General features: G+C 37.7%; 1 protein-coding gene across 1 annotated transcript in view; it reads right to left on the bottom strand.

Moving 5' to 3' along the window:
* The window catches only part of RGS22 (regulator of G protein signaling 22), an 87,637-nt gene that overhangs the window by 25,639 nt on the left and 36,601 nt on the right, over positions 1-25,397 (bottom strand). The window contains exons 16-19 of the mRNA XM_025166156.2: positions 9,932-10,126; positions 8,282-8,374; positions 6,584-6,753; positions 3,916-4,078 (exon numbers count right to left, since the gene is read on the bottom strand). Of these exons, the coding sequence (XP_025021924.1) occupies positions 3,916-4,078; positions 6,584-6,753; positions 8,282-8,374; positions 9,932-10,126 (621 nt within the window). The remainder of the gene's footprint in view (positions 1-3,915; positions 4,079-6,583; positions 6,754-8,281; positions 8,375-9,931; positions 10,127-25,397) is intronic.

Raw genomic sequence — 25,397 nt, 5'->3', positions numbered from 1 at the left:
TTCCACTGTAATAGTGTCTTAATCAAATCCCTTAATTACTTTCTGTAATATACAGATAATGTCCCAAAACTCCTCACTCTGTAATATGTCAAATCTAGGCCAGTATTCCCATCCGTTATCTTCCTTCTAAATTTATATGGATATTAATTTTTACAACATTTGCAATCATGCGTATATTCATTTGCTTAACATTTTAGTCTCTTGGCGCCAAAACCCTCAGCTTATCTCTTTGGTTCTCTTTTGCTTTTTTTTTTTTTTGCTTTCAATCATGTATAATACTATTTTTTAAGCAAAACCCTTTTATGCAACCTGTGTAGCAAATAATATACATGTAGCCCCTAAGTGACCATCTAAAGCTGGGTTGGAAGCCCAAAACACGAGGGTGAGAAAAGCATTAGACAAAAACAGAACAAGTAACAATATAAACCACTGTAGTTTTGAATACAGATGATGTGCTAAAGCACTATAAAATGCCCCCAAACATGTTAGGATTTTCTCATGGGAAAGGATGCAGCTCGTTATCTTCACAGAAAATGTTGTGACTAGAGAGAGATCCTATGACTTGTGTGTTAGCATGTATACTGCTATTTACTGCCACCTATTGGCGTGTGTATGCTAGTTACCCAGTGGGGGGGTATGGAGTGGCAATATAACTGGAGCATTGTATGCCCAGCCTCGCAGTTGTTTTAGCGTTAGCCACCATGTAGTTATGTAGTTTTATGGGTTATGTAGTTGTAACTAATAACCAAGTAGTGTACCTCTTCTCTGAGAGTGTTTGGCTAGAGACTTTATGTTTGTAGATAAGTCTTGGATGCTGAATATATGAGAAGACGTGTTTTTTCCTATATTTTGTATACAACTTGTATTTTATGAAGTTTTGCATTTTTATCAATAAACAACCAGATAGTATATATTTTCTGGCTGAGTTTCTTTGGAGAACAAGATATGGACAATGCAGTTTGCAAACCTATCATGCTGGTGTGTATTTTTTCCTTGGGCAAAGTTTTTCTGGGAGCATTGCTATACTCTGCTCAACAAAACAGACTCTTTTTAAAAAAATCTCTGTCCTTTCCTCCTGCTTCTTGCTCATCTTTAATATTTCTCATTAAAATATTTTTAGTCTTTTTTAGTAGAGTTGGATTGTCCAGCAAAAGTACAAGGAACTCTTTCCAATATGTGGTTCGGCCTGGCTGATCTGCCTTATGCCTACCAAATTGCATCATGTTGTTTAGTGTTTAGGGGAGAAAAGCCTGTGAATTCCTGAAAATTATCACATTGGTGTTTTGATTATCTTTATTGCTGTGGGGAGTGGTGGGAAGCCAACAGCCAAAAAAGCAGGGGGAAAGGAGACTGTCCACATGGGGACAAATTTTAATCCAAACATCAGCATAGACACTGCTGGTTAAACACTCATACCCAACAAGTGTATGTCGATGGCTTCTTATCAAACTGGAAATAAGTATCAAACAGCAGGTGGCAGAGCTCCATTAGAAGGGTGTGCTGTTCAGCGAATTTATAAATGAGTTGCATGAGGGGTTACAAACTTTGCCAACTGTACAAAGGTAGAGAGGATAGCAAACATTGTGGAGGACAATATCAAGGTTCACAAGTTGGAACAATGAGCAGAAACTAGCAAGACACATTTCAGTAGAGACAAGGGCAAAATCTTATATGGGGGGGTGTCATACTAGACAGCTGTATATATAAAAAAGATATGGGTGTCTTGCTGGATCACAAGGTGAATCTGAACCAACAGTATGAGCATTGGAAGGGGGGGAAAACCAAATTCAGTCCTATGCTTCAGGAAGAGAAGCACTGTATAAAGGTTTTGCATACAATTTTGAGCACTGCATTTTAGGAAAGACACTGACAAACTGGAGTGTATCCAAAGGACAGCAACCAAGATGATGAAAGGCCTGGAAAGAAAAAAAATATTAGAAACAGAGGTGTTGGGTATGTTTAACCGAGAAAAGAGATGACTGCATGGAGGCTTCAAGGCAGGACAAGACACAACGGTTTAAATTACGAGGAAGTAGATTTTGGTTGGATGTCAAGAAAAATGTCCTAACAGTAAGAAGTTTGAAACAAAATATTTTCCCCGTACCAGGCACACACCTTAAGCCCTCCAGAAATGTTGGATAGTGGCTCAGAGCTGACATGAGGCACTTAATGAAGGGCAGAACAACCAGGGAAAACAAATACAGCCTCTTGGCTTTCAGTCCTTTGAATGAGGCACTGACAGTCAGGATGTATGTGTTGATGCCCAGAAAGACTGGCTGTGTGCTCACCTGCACCCCATTTCCACCTGCTTTTCTTTGCTGCCCTAGGAAACACCTAGGGGCTCGACACTGGGCTGAGAAAGGCCATACGATCAGTATGATGTTGAAGTTCCTCACTACTTTCAGGATGTCAACATCCTGAACTTACCTGGGTTTTTCTGGACATCTGCTAAGTCTATCCAAGTAATCAGTGCCCTCCACATGGACAGGTGGTTCCTCAGGCAGCCTTGTTCTAAGCTGTATAAGGTAAGGCTACTGGGTACCTTCAGAATTTTGAGGATGTATTATGTATCATTTTGTACCACTACCAAATGGCTGCTGGGGTGGACATAAATCATAATGCTGCTGTTTCACAGAATGGTAAATTCGTAGGGCTAAAAGATAAGTAAAAAAGTAGAAGACAACACAGCAAAGAGGGGACTAAATGAATCTGATAACCTCACAAAGACCACAGAAAGACCTCACTTTAAATTGAGCAAAACTATTTTCATGCTAGGATTTCAAACTAGTTAAAAATAATATTTTGAGGTAATATGTAATGCTTTTTGTCATCAATTTTTCATTTTTTTATATAGCTCTTACACATATTCCTCTGCAAAGTATAATTGGACTATCAGTGGGATAATCACTGTTGCAGAAAACACCTCTGAATATGCACCCAACATTCCTACAGAAGTGCATTAAAATATATATATACTGAGAAAAGGGACCAAGCTATCTTCTGGAGAAGCTTGTTCAACATTATTGACCTTCTCAGAAGGCATTACCCAGTGCACAGGTCTTAGGTCTTAAGGTAAAGGTACTATATATAGGCAGGCTCAAACTATCCTACTTTGGACACATGCAAAGATCTAGCTCTTTGGAGAAGGCTCTAATGCTGGGAAAGGTGGAAGGAAAGATGACCAGCAGCAAGGTAGATGGACTGTTTCAGTGGTGATGGGTGCACCGTTGGAAGACCTGAAAGACCAGGTTAGGGACAGATTGTCATGGAGAAAAATCTATCTATGTAGTTGCTAAGAGTCAACAACAACTTGATGGCATATAATCAATCAATTAAATCACCATATCTTCATGCCAAATTCTTATTCTGCTGCCATCTAGTGGTCATCTGGATTTTGCAGCCCAGATATGGTAGCTCTACTCTACGGAAACATCCATTTATGTGGAAGAATATTTAGCTGTGCTGGATCAGACCAGTGGCTCAGATATACAGTTTACAGGAAAAATAGGAGTGCAACATTTCCAGCAACTGGTATTCAAAGGCAAATCAGCTCTGATGCAGGAGGTAATATACAATCATTAGACAAAAAATAAATTTGTTGGGACTAAAACACTAAAGTAAAATATAAGTTTCTCTCTTTGTAGAGATATTAATTGTGTGGAAAAATACCTTTGTAATCTACTTAACCTGCATGGGTGTCATTCACTGCTACTGTGGGATTGCATCTGGAAAAAACAGGTTCCATGTAGAAGTGTGGTTTTGTTTAAAGGGCATCACATTAAATGAAAACACAGTGCATACTGGCCACTAGGAAAATATAGCTAAGTGCTAAGCACTCAAGTCAGCAATCATAAGATGTTAGAACTGACTGGATCAGCAGCATCTTTTTCTAACATTTTAAATGCAGCCAGTTACCTCCTCTTGTTCTTCTTTTGTAGCTGGGCTGTCAGGTCCAAAGAAATATTTCTTGTTTAGATATTTCTTCTTAATGTCTTTAGATTTTTCATCTCGTTGTACTTTATTTTTGTGTAACATTCTCCTGAACTGCTCAATGTCTATCCAGCACATGAGGTCTGTGCTACAAAGGAAGCAATATGTTTTTATCACAGCATCATAAACATTACTTCAAGGATGGGCAATATTAGATGACATGGAAGCTGCAACTCAGCTTCCAACCCTTTGGATGGATGGTCACCATGTACCATCTACTGACATCATCAGAAGGAGCAGGTTCCCCCCCCTTTTTTTTCTTTTTTACTGTTTTAGGCTGAAGGTGAAAACAGGTACAGGAGGCCTCTAGCAAATAAATTGTTCCTATTCTCACCTTAAATTACCCCATCCCCAATCCTCTGAAACCACCATTCTCCTATGTGGGTTATATTCTTATGCAAACTTCTTCAGGCAAATAACCAAGTGGAATTCTAGAATCTGAATAAGCATTTGTAGAATGGCACTGCGTAATTATCGTATGCAACAAACACTTTACCACTTAGACCATGTGATTCCTCCACATACTTACAGGAGCTCTGAAGAATGACAAAGGTGAATTGACAACATCAACAAGCTCTGTAGTATGATAAAGACTAGATCACTTATGATGTCATCAGCTTCTACGGACTAGTCCACTTTTTTCAAATTTGTGGTATTATAAAATGAAAGGAAATCCCCATGTAAGCTACCCTGAATTCTTGGAGGAAAGGTGGGATATAAATCTAACAAATCAATAAAATAAATCATAAAATTGAGGTTGACTTCAAGTGACTAATAGATAGATCTATTACATCTATCACATGGAAGAAATGTGTCATGCCTTCTGCAGAGATGGTTTTCAACTTTGTAGTCCAACCATTTACCCTGGGATTCCTGTTTAGCTTCCAAACCTGGACAAGGTCAGCCACTTGCTGTTTTGCTGCCACTGACTGAGAGTGAAGTTATAGGAGAATAAAAAACAGATTGCTACAGCAGAGGCAGCACCTACCTGATTTTCGCTGAACTGATAAAATGTAGGTGGGGGTGGCTAATATTTAGATGGATGACCATGAGGAAAACCCAGGGGCTATAGGTTAGACTCAGAAGTTGCAAAATGTCTTGGAAGAAGCCAATAGCAAATCACTTCTATACTGTGGCTAGTAAAACTAACGGCAGTGCCCAGGAGTTGACATTGACTTAATTGCAACAATAGATGCAAAGTTATTACTATGGCAATTAATAAATCTTTGGATACTGTTGCTCCACATGGAAAGCTTTTGTCTATTAAAGCAACCTTGCCATCCTGGTTGCACCTTCATGTGTTGTATTCCAATTCTAAGAATTTCCTAACCAGCATGGCCAGACACACCTGGAAGATGCCACATTGGGGAAGGATATATCAACAGCTCTCTAAATGGAAACAGACTGCTTATAGCCACTACAACTGGGATGAGTACACTGGACTACAGTTGCCCATAAGATACAAAAGTCTATCTTCCATTATGTTTCTACACTGCACACTGGAACTGAGGAAGTAGTTGTTATATAGTACAAACTGCAGGGATTTCTTTCCTTGAAAGTATTTGGCCAATTATTTACACACCGCTTTATCTATCCCTATGAATTCAGGTTTTAAAACTCTTTACTTCAGCCCAAGGGAGTTAAGCTTGGAAACCACTTTATCTAATCTATAAAATGTCATGTACCTTAATTGCACACATGTTACAGCTTTGTGAAACTTTGATTCACAGATTCAGTTTAGCATATCTCTGAACTGAGCCAATTTTCCTACTGCATTAGAAAGTGGAATCAAACGGTCAGATCTGAAGAGAAAGGATTTGGAAAACCAAACAGAATCCAGTGCTTCAAACTGAAGTGTTACATTGATTTGTTTTTCCAAATTGATTTGAATGGTTGAATTGAACTGATATTTCTAAATGAATCAGGAATTCAAACTGAATGAGAGTCAATTTCTCCATCCCTAGCAAAAATCACTGTTGGGGTTGACCTTGTTGCACAGGCTCTTCAAAGCAAGACAACCAAGAGAAAAGAAAACAAAATGATCCAAGAGAAACTTAGATTGCTATAAAAAAGCTCTTGGATTATGTAGGCTTTGCTGTTTTAGTGCGCTAAATGAGAGATACCTTTCCAGATTTCTTGTAGAAAATCACTAGAAGAGAGATATTTTGAACTTTGCAAGTGTGTGAGATAGCAACATTTCTTGCCTCAGCCTTGTGCTTGTCTTATATTCTCTTCTACTTTTTGGTACTGGACAATGAACTTGGAGAAAGTACATCTGCAGGTGTGAATATCATATCCTTAATCAATGGATGGAAATGACAAAAACAGAGGCTGGACTATAGCAAAAATTCCAATATATGCCTAGAGCCAAAACATTTTTTGAAAGTTGGGATTTGGATTGGGGCATATATGAGTCTTTGGCATTCATAAACATCTCATTCTTTAAATACATTGGCTGTTCAAAATCCATCAAGCAGTGAAGAGACTGAAAATACCTTTTCATTGTCATATCAATGAGATAAGCTATAGAATTATAAAATTTACTAGGGAAATTGGAGTTAATGACAGGGCCACTCTATAACAGGAGAAATACCTTGCTGATTGCTCCTCAAGAAAGATACGGAACTGTTCCAAATCCAGCCTGTTGCTAAGTAATTTAGTAATGTCATATGATTTGAAATCTTCAGAAAAGTCTTGACCAAAGGTTTCTACAATTGTAATAGAATCAGACTTCTGTGGAACGTCTTCTTCAACTGCCAAAGCCTAATGAAAGAATTGTACAAGATAATAAACTCATACCTCCTGGTTTCTTAACCTATGAAGATATGTATGTATTTCTTCTTTCTTTTATGCCCTTTCATGTAATTGTATTTCAGATCAAAGATTAAAGGGCACCTGTATGCATCAAGAACTGTGACTGGGTGCATTTGATCAAAGATACTGGCTATATAATCTCTTGCCACTACTAGATGGCTTTATATAGGAGTGAATCATTGAGGAACAGGAAAAGAAAAATATTTGCTATCAACGTTTTCTGATTCTGAAGATGAATAATATAAGCTGATTATAAAAACCGGGGGAGGGGTGTCTGTATAAAAGAAAAGAACAAAAAAAAAGTTATTTATTCCTTTCTGATATCATCATCATCAATCATCATCATCATCATCATGTAGTATTGGCACCATGACAATTGCTGGCATTTTTAAAGGCATACCTGTATAATCTTGTGGCTCAAGAGAAGATATTGTATTGTCCCTCTCAACACAATATGTGAATCTAGGTCACAATAGCAGATATAGGTAGAAAAACAAGGGTAGGACATCTAGAAGGCAATCTGTATATTACCAGTATGTTGTCTATAGCACTATTACAGAGCAAAAGTGAAGCTTTGAAAAAGGACCATATTGTAACATCATGATTTCAAAGCACTTTTCTTAAAGGAGACCGGTATGTTCTTGCTCCATTGTCTTTCTTGCAATGGGCTTCTTTGGTTACGTTTGCTGGGAATTATGAGGGTTGAAGTTCAATACATTGAGAGCTTCCAGAAGTCTGCCTTAGGATATGATTTAACAGTATAACTATTTCCTTATTGCTAGAAAAAGGGGAACAACCATGGTTTCTTATGATTTTTAGAATTCAGTAATACGCCCAGCTTGAGATTTCTGGACTGTTGTATGAAAGATTGTTAACTGGTTGATGCTATATTAGTATGTATGTGAGAAAGAGCAATGAATGTAGCATTTTGGCTGCATAAGTAAGATGCCGTTAAAATCTAGTGAGACCTACAATTCCTTTCTCACAACACTTTTAATCTAAAGCTGGATGTTTGAGCTTTTTGGGTGAGTCACCAGCTGTTTACAATTAATATTAATTCCCCCGAGTTCATACAAAGAAATGAATACTCATTTGCATTTGATTTAATTGTTAATCGGATATTTTCCCCCTATCTTGGAGTTGTATATTTACTGTTTCAAATCTTCCACTATTTTACCTATCATTAGTAGTAATAGTATTAGTAGTATTAATAGCAGTAGGATGAATATTGTTGGTTGGCACGGCAAGTCATTTCTCATGAAACACTCACTATAATTTTGAAGCCATGCAGCAATTTGCTGGTATGGACTAAAAGTTTGTTTATTAGAAGTTTATAATGTAGAACGGCACTGTGTAAAAGCTTTGTAGATTTCTCAAAAAAAATAGATTTGCTGCCACTGAGAAGCACACAGTGTTAAGCTCTAAATACGATGCAGAAATAAGGATGTTGTTTTTGTTAATAGGTGCTTGCCTTTACCTCATCTTTCTTGGAAATGCCCTCTGTACGCAAAGCCTGCAGCTTTTTAAAGTACACTGAGTCCAGCTGTCGAGTTTCTTCCACCAGCTCCACCTAATAAAAATAATATCTTATGTCATCCACCCAGTACACATTACTGAAAGAAAGATGAAGGGGTAGGAGAGGAAAGCTGCCAATGACAGTGGGTAGAAAAGAAGCAAACTTGCCAGGAACAAGACAGATGTTTAGAAGGCATATCTCTGCATGTTGCATTTCCCCAGACCAGATGATTCAAGGAGAATATTTGCTGAAACAGCTAAAGCAAAAAGCATTGTGTGCATCTCACTAAGGAGCAAATATCCTATCATTTTAAAAGAGAATGTGGCAAAGTCACTAGCGGTGTGTGCCTGCTAATTGATAGGTAGCAATTTGCATTAAAAAGAAAATTTAACATAAGCTCACCAGTTTATTTAATATAGATTAACCAGTGGTTTTATTTATTTATTTTTTAAAAGGATGCTAGAAACACTAAAAATAACATTGCTACTTCCAATAGTGAATGTGGGTAAAGAGTGCTTATAGGGACTATAGGCAAATAATCTTTATTGAAACATTATTAACAACTTTTGATATTATTTGTAAGCTACCTTGGTAGGATTTGATTCCAGAAATTTGCGATACAAATAATGTTGATAAATAAATAATAAACAAATAAAATGGGGGCACCAAATATGGCAGAGATATCACTTGTTTGGGGAAATGCTAAGGTTTGCACAATTACAAAGGAAATCCTACAACTAAAAACCTAAGGAGGAAAAAATTCAAAACTTACACCAGTTTGGAGTGAGCGTGCTAAGCAGTCATAGAATTGGAAAAGAAAAATGGAAGAATGGATTATCATACTTGGACAGAAAGGCTGATTGATCTCTGGACAGGAAAACTCTGCAACATTTACCAAGACCTATTGTTCAAATGGTTATAATTAAATAATTGAAAAAATAAGCTTCTTATTGAAACTGCTATACTTGCTGGCAAAAAGGAAGATGTAATTGCTAATATCGCCTCCTTTGCACTTGGTGCTGGAAAAAAGCACCCTAAATACTTTGTTGGAAATAGAAGCTGGGGAGTATAATGATGGCTAGTAATATTGTTTTATTTTGCAGAATTATGTCCCTATAAATTACCTTGCAATACCTTGTATCACCTTGTTTTGTTTAATGGCACAACAATAAGCCTTAAATTAAAAAATTGCTAATGGCAGTCTTTTTACCTTCGAGCAGAGGATTTTGTGGCAATATGGGGGTTGCTACCTTTGATCAATCTCCTTCCACAATCCTGAAAATAGTTCCAAAAGATGATGAATTCCAAATGGCACGCACCAGCTTATTGTATGGGACATGAAAAGAGGTATTTAACTTTTGGTGAAATTAAAATCTTTCATCATAAGACCTGGCCCTTTAAAATGGTAGCTCTTTTCCATGTATCCTGGGAGCCAAAGGTAGAGTGAAAATGCTGCAGGGTGGACTTTCTCCATAGATGATGGTGGGAATGGACTGTAGTCAAACAAGAGAGATGCTGAAACAGAGGCTTAGTCATAGTCAGGAAGTTCAAGACCGTAGCCAGGATATGGTTACATAATCCAGCAGTATGCTTCATATGTTCATAGATTACCTTCCCATATGTTTCTCGGTCTTCTTCCACCATCTTCATCCATGGAACCAAAAGAAGAGTGAGGATGTATTCTTCTGCTGGGTCAAAAAGATCTTCAAATGGTGGATCAATTCTTTTATAAATTTCATGTTTTGTAGCCTGTTGTATTCCAATATCCATAGCAGCAGAAGGAGCAATATAATTGGCATAAAGGAACTGTATTAAATGAAAAAGAAGAGATTAGTTGCTCAACAACTATGCAGTACAATAACATTCTGTTAAAATGAAAACAAAAGATCAAAAATATTGTTGTAATATCATTTGAATTACCTCTAATTTTCTGTTGTGGTATTGCAACTAATAACTGCAAAATGTAGTATTTCTCCTTTCTTCCCTACTTATTTTTTCTGAAGATTTCTGCTTTGGGTTTTTTCCCCATCAAACAAGAAAGACTGATTTCTTTCCTGATCCTAAAACTTGTTTATCCACAAACTTCCATGACCTTATGGGTATTTGTGAATGAGCTCCAGATAGTACATCTTACATATTATTTCAGACACAGTGATTTTAAACAAGGACATTTGACACATTATAGTCTATACATAAAGCAAAATCCTGCAGTAGTAGAGGTAAGTATATTATTCTGAGCTGAATGAATGTATAAGGAAGGAGCAGAAGCATAGGGCAGGATAGATTAAAATCTTTCTGTCAGATATTATAGTTACATGGAAGGATTTTTAAAAAATGCAGAAGTAGTTTTAGAAAAATGCCACTGTGGGTGGTCTAGTACTAAAATCCATTTTAACATCATAGTTCTCTGCCATCTCATTCTGCAGCACCTTCAGATCATCTAGACCTCAACTATAAGTCATCAATGTATCTTGTTATGCTTATTTTCTGATTGAAAAGAAGTTCCAGGGTAAAGTTATACTGAGGTTTTGTTTCCTTTGGAAGAAGATCAGTGCAGTCTTACCAATATTTTAAAATACTGACATTTATTTATAACTGCACAGGTTGAGCACAGGGCTGCTGCATCAGAGAAAACGACCAGCACTACAAAATCCTTCTCAAGTCTATAATTTCTCTTCACATGTAGACATTATCCAAAACCACATCGCTCTTAGCAAGCAATTGCCTAGCAGCTGAAAACCCCCATCAGCCAATTTCTCTAACAAGATTCTCAGCAACGTTACCAGGACTATTGAGGCATTTGTCAGAAATATTCCTGAATCAATTTCTCCTAATTCCTATGAAACAACAATACATTTGAGAACTAGGTTGCAAATGATGATCCAATGTAGTTCATCCTCTGTGAGTTATAAAATGTAAACAAATGTCATGCCACTTTGAAGAATACATAGAAACTTCTAGGCTGCAGGAATATTTTTGAAAAGATTGTCAAAGAAAGTAGTAGCTGATTTGAACAGAATCTCTATATAAAACCTGGTTTCAGTCCTACGTGCTCAGCTTATTTTTTGTCTCTTACTATCCATAAAATACATGGAGAATAACAGTAAATGTTCTAAACTCTGAGAACTTCAAATTCAATTTAGTTTGTGTAGGAACTAAAGGTGCATGGATTAGTTTTGTTCTAACTGGAATAATTGATTTAGTTGAGATAATTGACCTGATTCAACAGTTCAGTTTAATCTATCAATCCAATTCAGAGAGATGACTGAATTCATTTCCCAAAACAAACTTCACATAGCCCTAGTAGAAACTATTTTATTTTACTTATGTGAAATAATTAGAACTTTAAAAAGAGAGGGAGTGTTATGTCACATTTTTTAAAAATTACCACAATATCAAAATGTGAATACTTTTAGGGACTACTTACTGTGATGAATAAATATATGGTGATTTTATTGTATTTATTAAGGCTGTGGAGTTTCTTTAAAGAGTTGCAAAACAATGCACACTTGTGCTCCTGTCAGCTACAAAGAATTTTTGGGAATTGGATCTGAAACATTACATAGCACCATTATTTAATAAGTTATCTATATCCTTTTGTGAAAAACCACCACAGAGGGCTGCTTACAATTACTTAAAAACAATTTTAACAAATCAACCATATATTTAACAAATTGTAACAAAACAACCAAGAACAGCACACAGAGTCAATATTTAAAACCAAAACATAACAAATATTTTCTAGCAGATATAACAAATGCTTGTTGGAATAAACAATATTCATATCCAGCAATGTGAAAAACAGCCAGGGAGGATGCTAGCTAAGTTTGTGGGTCAAAATGTTCCATAATATGGGTGCAATCATTTAGGAAGCCTCTCTTTCAAACTAGTGAATAGTCTTCTCTCTTTGATGGGGCACAGAATAGCAGCTTTCTTTCCAAGTTCGGGAACAGGCATATTAAAGTTGGAGCAAACCGATTTTAACAAGCAATCCAAGCTATTTCCCACTATCTGCCCCAGAACTATCTGTTTTAGAGATTTTTAAAAAACCTCCTCACGGTCACAATCCTGGCACTAATCTTGGGTTGTTGCACTGATGTCCCAGCCAGGATTTCCTCCAGCTGGCCAATGGGAAGATGCAAAAAAGGGGGAGTGGCTGGCACTCTTCCACTGCTCTTTTCCTTGCTGTGCTTGCTTTGCAGGGTGGGGGGCTGAAACAATAGCAGCAACAATGTGAGGGGAAAGACAGATCTACTCCTCAGAATGAAGGATGGGGTTAACAAGAGGTCATGATGCCTTGCCTAAGGGAGGCTGGAGGAATTCCAGAAGCTAATAGACAAGGCAGGACTTGGTGATTTCCCACCCGATCACCCTGCAGCTCCAGAGGAAATACTGAAAAATTGCCTTTGTAGGCTTCCTCTGAAGCATAGAATTACAGAGCCATAGAATCACAGGGTTGGAAGGCACCTCGGATGTCTTCTAGTCTAACTCCCTGTCCAAGGCAGGAATTCTCAGTCCTTCCCAGTCAAATGGCTGTCCAACATCTGAAAATCTCCAGGGATGAAGCACCTATGACTCCAGGAAGTAGGTTATTTCCTCTGCTTAATAGCTCTCACAGTCCGGAAATTCCTTATTTTGAGTTTGGATATCTCTCTGCAAAGCTTCCACCCATTGGTTCTTCTCCTACCCCAGGGCATTATGGAGCATAAATCCACACCCTCTTCCTTGTCACAGCCCTTTAAGTATTAGAAGGCTGCTATCATGTCTCCCCTGAGCTTTCTCTTCTTTACGCTAAACATGCCTAGCGCAGCTCATACTTAATCAGTTTCCCAAAATCAAGACAAGCCTTGCAGCATTAGGTGGAAATAACCAGGCAGTCCTGATCTCAGATCAGTGCAAAGGCACCTGCAGGGGCAATCAAACAAGACAGCAGGCTTGGCATCATGATGCAAAAGGGGTGAGACTGTGCCATTCACAGATTTGCACACGCACACACTGTTTCATCAATGCAGGCCATGCACCCCTTGGGAGGGGACAAAGATGGCTTTAATGATACACATTATTTTAGCACAGGATTCTTGTCACATCTTAAAGACAAATATTAAATAATATTAATTCAAAATGCCCAAAAAAAGTGTAATGAATGAAAACTAGCAGAATGCAAAGAAAGCATAATAGGCAAAATATATCACATCTATTACCTCCAAGTTCTAACTCAGGGCACACAAAATGTGTATTTTCAACTTAGTGTAATAATGCAAATCCATTCCATGAAACTTCCTAGTATTCAGGAAGGTTTGAAAAACACAACTTTTTAAATGTCTGTTTGGGAACTGAGGAAAAAATGGAAGATACACCTCAGCTGGGATGAATCTGGCAGCTTGGAATTACAAGATATTACAGTCTATAATATTGTGAGTATGCTGAAGCATGTCGATAGAATTTATTACTGTTGTTATTGGACAATTTTGAATTATTATAAAGTCCTGTACGTATTTTATGTTTTGCTGCTTAGAGCTCTACATTTGAAATTCAGTAATATTACAAATACTATTATTAATAAATGCTATAAATAAATAATAAATTCTTCAATACCATTAAAGAAGAAATGAATACTTTATAAAACACAGTTGATGGATTCGTGCATTAAACTCAGTCCAAACTCATCATTTCAGGTCTAATCATGAGATGAGATTAAGTAGCATCAAACCTGGGAGCTTCAGAAAGGCAACTTAATGCCCCAGACATTTTGTGGTCTGAGATAAAAAAAAGTATAAGATGGTATCCTTTCCCTCCCGCTCACTCTCAGAATGGACCAGATCAAGGAACCACTGTGGCCATTGCCCCTTCCAGATCACCTATTTGCTGCCTGAGCATAACGCCTCCTTCTCACTAGTGACGTGGCCACCCTTCTAATACTATGGTGACATCAACTTGTAACACAATCTCTACTTTTCACATATAAAAGCAACATTAGCCAAGCCCCAGGCAGGCATACAATAAGAGCACATCTATAAAACTGCTTTTCTCCAGGACTGGCTATTTTATTTAGCTTCAAGGCAAAACTGATTGCCCCCCATCTCCTGCCACAAACTAATCATGTAAGAGATGAAAAGGGGAAGGAGGAAAGAAAAGATGTCTTCTTGGCTGGAATTGCTCTCTCACCCATGAACGTGGGTGTACTTTTAGGGGCTTGGATATCGTCTTGTTTTGCTCATGATAAAAGCTGGGAGTTCTGCTTCAGGAGTGCAGAATCTATAGAATGCTAATGGTTAACATTTTGTTATACAGAAACTATCATGTTTTATTGTACTTTAATTACACAAGCGGTGCTTGAGGACTGTGGGCTGAGTTACTTCCTCCCCCCTTCTGATACAGAAACTAACTTCTTCATTTAACTGATAGATTTTTTCTCACAAAAACATAGGAAGTTGCCTCATGGCATGACAGAACTTTCAATGTTATCTATACAGTACTGTGACAAGTTGTGGTTCTCCAGAGCTAAACAGCCATTAAGTGATTCCTACCCTTAGTCCCCGTTGTCCTCATTTCTTAAAAAGTAAATAAATAAATAGGACGTGCGGCAGCCAGAACTTGATTTGGATTATGACATGATGAAAGGGATTTTATTTTTAGCCATTTCTTCCTGTCAGTGTCTTGATCCAGATGGGAGGATCGATACTTAGAGCTTGCAATGTCACTCCTCTTGTGTTACTCAAACAAATGGCAAATGTTAAACAAAAGCAAACTGGCAGCCAAGCAAGAGCTAAACATGTGGATCATGTCACTTTCTCCTGGAGGTTCAGTCCTTTGGTAGAGGTTTTTTGGACCAGGGCCTCTGAGAGGCACATCTGCTCAAAGTGAGTGGAAGCAGGACAGTGAGGTAGGCAGGACCAGGATAAAACCTAAATTCAATTTCACTTCTGTTTCCTTTCATGAAATTTAAATTAACTAAGTACAGCTAATAGGATTACTCCTAGGCATCTAATAATTTTCCTGTGCTGTCATATCAAAATTTACAATTTGGCCACTGTTTTAAGAGGCTCCAGAGGCTACATCTAAAAATTTGGGTGGCTGCAGGTGGCGTGTCTGCTAAAGGGGGGAAAAAACCCTCCAGCTCCATGTGGGAGAGCTAGGTTATATTATAAGAAAATATGCCATATGTATGGGTGTATAATTGATTGTTGCAGATATATAAGTGCTGAACCCCACCTGCTGAATACTTGACTTATCAAATTGCTAAACTTTGTCATAGCAAAGGTGGGCTGTAATTTCTATTGACACAAAAGAGTTGAATTCAGGTTTCCTGGAGGAAATTACTTCTAGGACAGCAAGGTTTTCCACTACTGTATTGCTATGTATTTTAGCTTATCCCCCCTACAGGCTTGGAACTGCAGATCAAAGAGAAATGTAGCTTCTTCCCCAAGCTGGGGTCTTTTGAATGTGTGGGATTGCATTTTGTAGAATTCTCAGATAGCATGGACAAAGGCTGGCTAACTAGGAATTCTGAGAACTGTAGGACAAGTCTACATCTGAAGAGACCCTGGTTGAGGAAAAGTTTGGTGAAGCCGATCTTAATTACTGAGCTACTTATACAGGACATTTACAAGCTGTAGCATCTGACATAAATTACATCATTCACGCTATTTGGGTGATGTCACCATGATGCCTGTAATGTCCTTTGTCGCTCAGGTCAGATCCTAAGGCTCAGAGCACCTCACTGGTTCTGGAGGTCCAGCAGAACAGTATGCTGGATGAGATGGACTTGCTCTGTGATGAAGAACCGCATCATCTGCCACCAGTTGACTACCGAATGCCAGTAATTACCAGGGAACTTATTTTCCTTTTCTTAACTATGAGGGCTCTCTATTATAAGTTCATTTCCCATTCTGTTTATGCTTTCCAGGTTTTTGCTGGAACTCTAAAACTTTCAAATGGCCTTTGTATAGGATAATACTCCCAACAATTATAGTATGATACAGTCCATTACATGGAAAAATATGTTTTAACTGGTTGCCTATAAATGCTTGAAAAGTTCTTACAAAAGTCACAGTATATAAAATAGCATATCAGGCTTCATTTATTTGGTGATTTCTTTTTTACTTCAGTAAAAGAAGAATGTATTATTCTATATCACCTCTATATATTTCTCTACAATATAAAATGTACTAGAGATGGGCCTTAAAGCAATTTCCAGATGTGGATTCTACTCGGGTTTTGCATCTTTATGTAATTTATAAACGCAAAATCTGGAGACAATAAATCCAGCTCCCCCTTCACCACCACCACCACCCACCTCCCCCCAAAAAATCAGGTCAGCATTCAGGTTTTTAAAATCCTAAATCCAGGGAAGTAGATATGGATTGACCCATTTAATAAAATCATAATTTGTCTTCAAGTCTCAATTTTTAAACTCTGGCTTTATAATCAAATCAGAATTAAGCATTAATCCTTCTTGAGTTAAATGAGGAACTTAATTATAGGATTAGTCACATAATGTCAGAAAGTTAGATCTATTCTCACTCAAACACAATTCAGATTATCTATATTGTTTTCTAGCAGCTTAATTTCTATCTACAGAACAGGGGTAGTTATTTTTATATAAACTGCCTTTGGTATACTTCCCATAACTGCCTTACATTTTTTTACCTCTAAACAACATTTTTTTCCCAGGGCCAATTCCCACATATGTTTGTTGTTTTCCTTTTCCAATTCAGTTTGCAATTTACTATATGTACTTATAGCAAAATAACCACATACATTCCTTTCATTATACACACAGTGGTTCTCCCTCTGGAATACATTGCCTTTTCTTTAATATATCACAATGTTAAGACAGATATAAATCAAAGAAATGAGAAGGGCTTAATAGAAATCAAATTAAGTACTTGTTTTAAGTGACATAATTACTCCAAATACAAAAAAGCTATTTTAAAAATGTGGGGGACAATTTATCTGGAAACCTCTGTGTAATGTGCAATGAAATGAAGGACACCATGAAAGCCCTCAGCAGGTGGTAGCATTTGGTTGACTTTGTTTAAGCTCAGAAGCCAAACAGAATCAGTCCTGGCTAGTATTTGGACTGAGGACTACCAAGGGATTCCAAGAATGTAGGCTACACTGGGAGAGCAATCAGTCAATCAGTCAATCAATCAATCAGTCAATCAATCAATCAGTCAATCAATCAATCAGTCTATCCATCCATCCATCCACAGAAAACCACTTCCATACTATTGCCAAGAAAACAGGTCCTTGAAGTCATCAAGAATTAAGTTTGACTCAAAGGAGATTATAATTATTACCTCATTTTGGAATACTAATCCTATATATAGTAATAGCAAACTGGTTCTCCAAATAATTATTCTTATGTAATCAAAACTGTAGCATCTATATAAAGAGAAACAGACAATGGAAACCTTGATGAACCCAAGATGCACAGAAATATAAAAAGTATTAGAGGAAAAGCATAAGAGGAAACTCCCAAAATAGTGAAATCAAGTTTCAAGAATTTCATGGAGAGAGAATGCAATGAAAGATGACGCGACTCAATGACGGGAACTTTAAGCAGAAACATTTATACTGCACCATCGTTTTGCATATCCCACTTACTTATTTCTATGAAAAGTATACCCCAGGGGTCTCTCCTTTGGATTCCATTGTCATTTCTCCTTGTCATGAATATGTGTTGATTATTTAAACAATAGACTCACCCCATGCTCAGAGTTCAAAGAAAGTTACATCATAAAGCATTCATATAAAAACTAAAGAAATGAAGGAACTGTTATGAATTCAATCCTAGCCACATAAGACAACTCCAAAGGAAAGTTCATACAATACTTTTCCATGGAGAGTTAAGACAGCTTCTTCTAGCCTTAAAGATGGGGAAACTCAGCATTCAGGGCAAGTGCACATTTATTTATACACAGCATTTGAATATTGGTTTTGGTAGGCACCAATTCTATGCAATGTAATATCCAAAAAGACCATCATAAAAATTATATGGCTAAGATACAGGAGCTGCCTTAAATCTCTCCACATGATGGTTATTACTAAGGGAAAATATTTAAGTGTAGCCTCTCACCAATGATTTTCTTAATGTTACTTTTTAATATATTGATTCCTTCATTTAAAATATTTATATCTGAAGATGTCCAAGTAAAATGTCCAAGTTGGGTAATGGGAGGTAAACATTACAAATAACTAAATTAGACTCTAAGCTTACCCCTTGCAAAAACATCCTCCTCCCGGCAAACTAAAATAAAACAGCATTAAAACACAGCAGAAGATCTATATCAGCCATTACAAGCTCAGGAGAATAAAACTTGCACTGACACTGGATGTTTCTACTCACATAGCTCTTAGTGCTAACAGACAAACATATTATACAGCTCTTAACTTTTTTTTAATAGCTTACTTATGGAAAGGAACAGAATGGTGGAAGCAATGAGAAAATGAGGAAGGGGGTTATCCTCACTAGATAAAGATGGAAGAAGCTCTCTCATTTCTGTCCTAACAATTCTGTGACCTGCTATGCTGAAGTTTCTACTCAACAGGAGGAGTTCTTTACTGTTACCATTGAACAATGGCTCAATAAAGTGCTTCTACATATACAAGCTGAAACCATGTCCTACCTATATGGATCTGTGCCACAAAATGAGCATTCCCTTTCTTAATAATCAGCCCACACCTATACGCTTGCATCATTTGAACATTGCCCTAGTCACAGAAATATAGCCACCTGTAGAAAGGGCAAAGTTGAGAGGACTTTAATGAAAGGTCATCTTGTAAAGTAGCATCTAATGGTTTCCAGCCTATGGTCTTCAGCAAGGGTAACACAGATGGTTTATCTATGACCCACTGGAAAAAAAAAAAGATTCATGTTTTAGAGAGCAGGAGAGATTTGTCTTAATTTCTTTAATCTTAGGAAAAAGTTCTCACATTCACCCACTCACTGTGAGTTATTCTCCTTACTTTTCCAGAATTATGAAGTGACCAGACAAATGTTAGTTGTTGGTGTTTCTCTTATTCTTTAACTTTTATAGATGAACCATCATGCTACTGTGACTGAATGTGTATAGTCCAATCTAAAACACAAAGGGGGTAACTAGACAAGGTACAGTTCTTATTTTAGAGTAAGCTGAGCCTCTTGATGATCAAATAGCATTCTGATGAAGGCTTGCAATCCCATGAAATTTTGATATATGCCTTAGACATTGATTCTACGATTCCACTTCAATTTTTGTATTCATGGATGGTGGTTAGAATTTGGAAGAACACAATCACAATAGGCTGACTCTGGTCTTGATTGGATACAGCTTGAATCTCATCTGTGTTACAATGAATTTAAAACACAAAATCATGTGGGCATAAAAGTAAGCTCAAGAACAATATCAAAAGTTGCTTCACATGTGTTGATTTGTTATGTTACATTTGGGCTGTTAGTTATGCTAGTGGAAGAATTTCAAATATTGCACTTTGATGAATTTGCTTGTAATGATCATGCAGATATAGCTTTTTGCAACGTTCTAGTTATGCTCTTTATGCTATGTTCTACTGTCACCACCAGGCCAGACTGGAAATAAAATTAAAAGGAGAAAAAAATAAGCCCATTGTGTTTAACACATCTAAATAAATGGTAGAGTGGCTACTTAGCAGAAACATTGTCACCTCTACATTTGCTCTAAGCACTGGTTGTGAATCCCTCATTTTATCAGTCACAAATTAACAAGTGACCTTCTAAAATTCATGACAGAAATCCCAAGGAGGCAAATACTTTTTCTTTTTCTGAAATGAACCCAATTGTTCAAATTTTAATCAGTGCTTAAATTCTTTCCTTCTTTCACATTAATATTGATAAATCAGGCTTGTATTGCTTTTTGAATGCATTAGAAATATTACTGAAATGTAAATTTATCAACGGTTTTCAGTCAGGATAGCTAATTGGAAAGTTTTGGATGAAAGGACTCTCTTCAGAGAGTTAGAATAGATGAGGTCAGAAGCAAAGGGCCTGAGACCAGTGTGGTCCATTGCAATAACAAAGCATAGGGGTCTACTGTTCCTCCTGTAGGGTCCTCAGCCCATTATAATATATAGGCAGAAAAAAAAAAGATGAGAATCTTGGGTCTCCTACATAAATGGCTTACGTTTTGCTGTTTACAGCAGCTGGTTTTCTTTGTAATTAAGCAGCTTTTCTACTGTCTGCAATATGACGATGTTATGAAGAGCTGGGGCACTGAATCTTTGCATTTTAGCCTCCTAGTTCAAATATTGGTCTAAATGAAGCCTGACACAAACACACAAAAACAGCTGTTCCTACTCCCTCTTTTTTGGGAGGAGAAGCAACTTCAGGTTTCCTAGACCTAGACCATGGCTACCAACCCCCTTCCAACTCTATGTATTTGTTTTATTTATTAGTTTGATCTGTATGGCTTCCCATCTCACCAAAGCAACAGGCCACTGACTGTAGATTAAATTGCCCATGCCTTGCTCCAGTATCTGAATCAAGCAATGCTGCATCACAACCAGGTAATGGCCCAGTTGGATCAGTTGACCCAGACACTGAACCCCTTAGCTCAACAGATGTGCCAGAATGTAGCCCTGCTTGCCACTCCAAGGCTGCCTCCTACTCAAAGTCAGGTGCTGTACCAGTAGTGACAGAAGCAATAGCGACTGCTGTTCTCCAACAACGGTCCCTTACCACCTTGTCTGACCACTATGATGGCAAACCCAGGCATTTATCAACAACCTCACTTAATAAGAATTGTGCTCCTCTTTAATGATGGGACAGTCTTCCATAGATTGTTCCTGTGCATGATTTATAATTGGTTTTTTGACCAGAGGAGCTGCCAAAAGGTGATTCCTATTCTGCAACCAGATAGACCAAATAACTAACTTTCTGTCAAGGCTGAAAACTGCCTCTGATGAACTTGCCAAAGGGTTAACAACCAAATGAGGTCTGGCATTTGTATCAAGATAATCCAAAAAAATAACCAAGGCACTACATAACAATTCTATAAAAACAAATACACACATAATTGGCTCCCTTAATATTCTGGCCCTAACACTAGGGGGAAAAGACAGGTTTTAAGTTTCCAGAAAGCCAAGAAGATGGCATGAGGCAGACAAGTGTGACAGAGAAGACGTACCTTCTTGGTTGTACAAGATGGCACTGTTTGATAGAGGGGACAGGAGAAACTCAGGAGTTAGATGGTCCCATGGGTAACCCGTTCTCATGTCATGTAGGGCTTTAAAGATGATAACCAGCACCTTGAATTACACCTGGAAGCATACTGGAAGCCAATGCAGCTCACTCAGTAGTAGTGTTGCATGGGTGATTTTGGGAGTATCCAAAACTGCATGCACCACTGTGTTCTGCACCAGTTGAAGTTCCCGAGTGTGCTTCAAGGGCAGCCCTACACATAGAGCGCATTGCAATAATCCAGTCAGGAAGTGACTAAAGTATGAGTGACTGTGAGCAGAGCACCCCAGTCCAGGATGCAAGTGGCACACAAGACAAATCCATGCAAAGGGCCCCCTGACCATGGCTGCCATCTGCTCTTCAAGCAGGAGATAGTACACCAGTTCTGTCTAGGGGAGCACTGCCCCATCAAGAGTTAAAGATGATAAATCACCAAATCCAGGGGCTCAGAAATCCAAAGCACCTCAGTCTTTAAGCTACAACTTTTTCTCCCCATAAAAACTGCCTGGGCTTATATTGTGGACAATCTGGCCATTTTGAATAAGGCTGCCCTGTAAAGGCTCCCCTGTATGAGGCAGCAGCTAAGGGTTGTACTTCTGGAAATTGGGGGAGGGGGCCTTTTGTAATAGATGCCCTAAGCATTCCAGAGCTGACTTGTCAGGATATGATTCAATGCCCTCCTCCAGGGTCAGGGTCTCAGGTGGCAAAATCAGAACATTAAACAGGGTCTGGATCTTTGAAGATGAGCACCAACCTTTGGTCCTTCCTGTTATTGTTCAAATTCAGTCTCGCTGTGCAATACATCTTCAGGTCCTAATAGATTCTGACATCACAGGCAATACCATAGACTCTTCTATTACAGGCAAATATGCCCTGTATCTTTGAGGGTGCAACCATAGATGGCATAATCAAGGCCAATTTCTGAATGCACAGATACTCTTCTGCTCACCATCTGTGACCAAGTTTATTTGGCGTCTCCTTTGTATTTTCCTATAGAATTGGGAATGGGATGGCTTTATGTACTAAACTGCCAGGAAGAAAATTGGCCTGAATAACTATAATAACTCAGATCATTCTATTACTCATATATCATCATTTCAAGCCTTATATTGCTACCATTCACATCACTTTCTCCAGGAACTCCAGGCAGCATAGTGACTCCTGAAACTTGCCAAGGTTTCCTACAAACAAACTGCTGATCAACATTGCCAGGAAACTGGTGACCTCACCATTGCTGCAGGAGACTTCATCTAGCTTCCTACCAGAATTCTTCCTGGTACATGACTGTCTAAAAAGCTGGATGCCAAGCTTCTTAGACCGCTCCCAGTACTTGAACTGGTCATTCCAGTCACTTTTCTGTTGCAGCTTCCAATTATAATAAAGATAAATCTGATTTTCTTCCATTTCCTCCTGTCCTAAGATGCCCCTTTATTTCTTACACAACCCTACCACACCACCACCACCACCATCCATGCTGATGTGGGGGAAGGAATATCAAATCAAATCTTTAATACAGTCAAAGACCAGCATAAAGGGTGGAGGAATAATGTGAGGTGGAACATATTTGGATTCTTGGCACAGGAGAGGCAAACTGGAATACAAATTTCATTGGAAGAGCTAAGCAGACACAGCCAGATCGTGGAAAATAGGAGTTGATGTCCACACACTCCTACAACAGTTCTATACTCAGTATCCAACCAAACCCAAGCCTCCTTACTGGTCTTGCATTGTAGCTTTAGCACCTATTGATTCTTCAGATTCTGAGAGGAAGGAGCTGGTATCAGAAGAGGATTGTTGGACTAGTACTGACTGGGGACAGAGGCTCCCCAAGTGAAGCCAGAATTGAAACTTCCAGATAGAGGAGAATAATTAATAGGGATGGGATGTCCTCCCCTGCCTGCTGTTTGTTCTCATGAGTAGATAGATACTCTTCTCCCTCAAATCCTTCCACCTGAAGCAGAGAGGGAGTTTTAGACTAGAAGAGCTACTGATGGTGATACATCTTAGGAGGAAGGGAGCTGAGAGAGAGGGAAAAAAGACCCAAAGTTACCCAGGGTCTATAAAACTTTTGGGGCCTTCACAAATATAAAACGCCAAAAAATCTGAAAATCTGAAGAGTAAAGTCCAAATTTGTATACGCTAAACTTAAATATAACTAAGGTATTACTACTTTATTCTGTGTGTATTTATTGCAACTTATTCTGTGTGATTTATTGAAGTATGTATATTGAAGGTCCAGGGAATTCCTTTAAAACTCTAATTATCTGATTACTACAAGTGCCTACAAGGGTCTTAATGAAGTTCTGCAACAATTGGCAGGAGGAACAGAAACTAAGAGAACATGAAATGAACTATACATTTGAAATGATGCTGTCATGACAATAAAAATAGTCAAGTTTATTTAATGTTCATGTCTCTTTCATCAGCCAAAAAGGAGTCTAACATTTTGGTAGTCCTGGCAGAAATCTGTCCACTTCCTACAGGTTTTATGGCAACATTCATTTCATTAAAACTACAAATAAAGGCAAAGCTTTAACTAAAAAGTTGGAAAACTGAACATTTGAGGAATATATGTGCATGCATTTGTGTGTAAGAGTTCTTCCCAGTGTAACTGGAAGAATTCTTTCCCTTTAAGAAGCATTGCATATCCTGTTTCTTCCCTGTTGAAATCATAATAATTATCTACACCGTTCCCCAGTGACTGCTGCTTAAATAATCAATATGCATAAAAATTATTTAACATCATATTCAGTTTGATTTTCATTGCATCTTAATAAGTAAAGTGTGAACCTTGTTCTCTCTTAAATACGCATAGGCAAATGCATATTCTAGCTTTCTTTGCAAAAATTAATGGAAAGCTAATCATCAACCAGAAATTGCCCAGTAATTTCTCCATCCCATACTTTAGAAGATTTCTTTCTGTATAATGGGATTCAAAAATTGATAGAATATAATAGTTGTTTGCTTTAAATATCTCTGGTCTGATATTCCCCATTTATTCATAGATAGACAGACAAATATATAGATAGTAGATAGAGAGAGCTTGATGTGAAATATCAAAAAATAATATAATTTTTAAAGGAGAAAAAATGAGTCCTATGAAATAGATTCATGATACAATAATATCATTATCAAATTAGGGTTAGGATGCAGAATCTACCATGGATGATGCAGCTATAGTATTTTTGAAAGAATGCTGTCCGCTCTCTGATTAAATTACAACTCAGTAGACAAAATTTTCCATCTTTTGGTTTCCAATCCCTTCTATATCTTGGTAGTCTTGTTTACCTAGCACAACAATAATGAATGTTCTGATATTGTTTACAGAATATTGATGAGATCCAGTTACTAACATCATTCTTAACATTACTTGCTTAAAGCCTCGTTCACATAAGGCCAGAAATATGTAGTTCATACTGTCCATGGACAGATCCCTGTGTACCTACAGTTCTGCTATGGTAAACTTACAACATATACAAAGGAAAGAATATATTTGCAAATATTTTTTGATACTGTATGTGCAAAGAAGCCAGAAGTAATGGTAGCCCTGTGGCACATATCTGTCTTGTCCCCCATATGTTACTCCCTTTATCAATGTCTGTTGAGTGATGATCTGTACATATTTTCCCAAGCATTTAAAACATATACATTATGCAGTTATGGTTATACTTATTCTCATCTATTTCTTATTCCTGTGATTTTTTTTTAAGAATAGCAATTAGTTGCATGATGTATTTTAGCATTTTAATGTGAGATGTCCTCCGAGCAGAGTTAGCTTGGAAGCACGATGGAGTATAAATTCAAGAAGTAATTACCAATGTAAAACAATTCTTGCTAACTACATTTATTCCCACAGAAACAGGATTGATGTAAGAACAA

This window comes from Python bivittatus, unplaced genomic scaffold, assembly GCF_059951505.1.
Source record: "Python bivittatus isolate LINGU-HERP-01145 unplaced genomic scaffold, Pbiv_v1 ctg000590_np1212, whole genome shotgun sequence".
NCBI lineage: Eukaryota > Metazoa > Chordata > Lepidosauria > Squamata > Pythonidae > Python > Python bivittatus.
This window is presented reverse-complemented; position numbering and strand designations above follow the sequence as displayed.